Here is a 1915-nt window from a genome sequence, read left to right on the forward strand (position 1 = left end):
GAAAAAGCGACCAAGATGTGTCCAAAAGTAAATCGAGCAGCCGAGGGAAGCCAGGAAAGGGAATGCGGCTGAAAAGCTTGGTCGAGCGGTTAAAACGAAAAGATATGGAGAGTGGTCAAGTGGAGCGCAAGCGAGCGACCGACTAAAGAGATACAATTGATGTATGACCATGATCGACGAAAGAGATGTTGCCAATGATTGATCGAGTGACTGAAAACTGAAAACAAAGTTTAGTCAAGGAAAGAACAATTAGGAAGAAGAAACGTAACAGAAAAAAGAATTTAGAAATAGGCTTTTCGACTAATGTAACAGTTGTAATAATGGAAGAAGGATATAAAAGAATAAACTACAACAGAACTCTATGCATAGCAAAGGAATCTCACCGATAGAAGAAACACCAATCAAAATGTAATCAAATCTCAAAACCAACAAATCAAATCTACCTTATCAATTTCATTCATCCCAGCTTATCTTTGGGGCAGTGATAATCCAGTAATAATAATTTTTAGCTATAATATTTATTTATAATCCAAGTTTATGATCATATGTTGTATTTACTCTTTATTCAATATCAATAGTTTAGTTTTTATAAGAGATGCATTCTTATTATTGCTTCAAGTGTTTGGTTGCAAATTTTTCAAAAGTTTTTTGTTTTTTAAAAGTCATTTCTCAGGGAAGGCAAAAATATTCTATTTTTAAAAAAAGAACTCATCTTTTGATCATCGTCCAATCATTATTAAATTCCATAAATGATTAAGTAATTAATTCATCTTTTTAGATGTATCAGTTCATATTGGCGTACGGGGTCAAAGTTGATCGGTTTAAATGAAGCCGTCGTATTGATAATGTCACACGGGCGTAACTAAAAACAAACCGAAAAGCTAACAAATAGATGCTACGTGTATAAGATTTTAGTGCTGCGTACAACGCTTGATGCGCAGCTTGCGTGTCAAATTCATCCTCGCGAGACACCTTTTACCACTTTTCTATAAAATACCAATGTGTTAGGACAGTGCACCAAACTTCATTCCCGTTCAAAGAGTTGAAATTCAAAAAAACATTTCATCCAGACTGCGAGAAGAAGACGTCAGGGAGAGAGAGATGTGTTTGGTATTCATTTGCGACGAGGAAGAGAAGGTCGTGGGCAGGCAGCCAGCGCCAGGATCGTGTCCGTACTGTGGTGGGCTGGTGCAGGCCACTGACGTTGAGAGCCAATGGACGCTTTGTTTCCTCCCTCTATGTTTCAAGACCAAAAGGAAGTACTTTTGTACCATGTGTTCCAGACGTTTGGTGTCCTACCCATGACACCATTTTCATGTATGTATGTGTATATGTGTATGTGGGTAGAGAAAGATGGTGTGTTTGGCTGGGTCTCAGATTGGGATTTAGTTGGATATGGTTTTTGGCAAGTGGGTTTTGTATGGTAACGGATTTGAAGGTGGATTGATGGTTATATATATATATATATATATATATATATGGATTAGACTATTTGTGACATTTTTTGTTATCTTCATAATTAAAATATTGAGAATAAATGAATTTTCTTTTGCCAATTTTTGGAATGTTTGAGATTGAAGGATGAACTTGAAAAGATGTGATTCAATTTTAAATGTGTCTTTGATTTCTCTGAGCAATTCATTTCTTGCTGGGTAGAAAGAAGCAGAGCATGAGGATTACCAAGTTTTATAAAAGAAATTCCATAGATGGTGTGTTTGGCTTGGTCCCAGATTGGAATTTGGTTAGCTATTGTTTTTGACAAGTGGGTTTTGGATGGGAAGGGATTGAAAGGTGGATTGAAGGGTTTTTTTGGGTTTTGATAATTTGTGGCATTTTTGTATTTTTTTATATCATTTTTTTTAATTTAAAGATTGATGGATGCATTCCAGTGGATTGTATAGTCACATGCATTAAT

The 1915-nt window shown here is 35.7% G+C and overlaps 1 protein-coding gene across 1 annotated transcript; it reads left to right on the forward strand.

The window, feature by feature from the left end:
• The first annotated feature begins 1011 nt into the window (after nt 1-1011).
• LOC131257587 (uncharacterized) lies at nt 1012-1457 on the forward strand. Its single transcript, XM_058258369.1, has one exon. The coding sequence runs from the start codon at nt 1102-1104 to the stop codon at nt 1303-1305; it is 204 nt and encodes a 67-aa protein (XP_058114352.1). The 5' UTR covers nt 1012-1101; the 3' UTR covers nt 1306-1457.
• Nucleotides 1458-1915: the final 458 nt, after the last annotated feature.

The sequence above is a fragment of the Magnolia sinica genome, chromosome 10, assembly GCF_029962835.1.
Source record: "Magnolia sinica isolate HGM2019 chromosome 10, MsV1, whole genome shotgun sequence".
Taxonomy (NCBI): domain Eukaryota; kingdom Viridiplantae; phylum Streptophyta; class Magnoliopsida; order Magnoliales; family Magnoliaceae; genus Magnolia; species Magnolia sinica.

What these genes read in the sequence shown, in the direction of transcription:
- LOC131257587 (XM_058258369.1), top strand. Translation starts at nt 1,102, where the DNA reads ATGTGTTTGGTATTCATTTGCGACGAGGAAGAGAAGGTCGTGGGCAGG.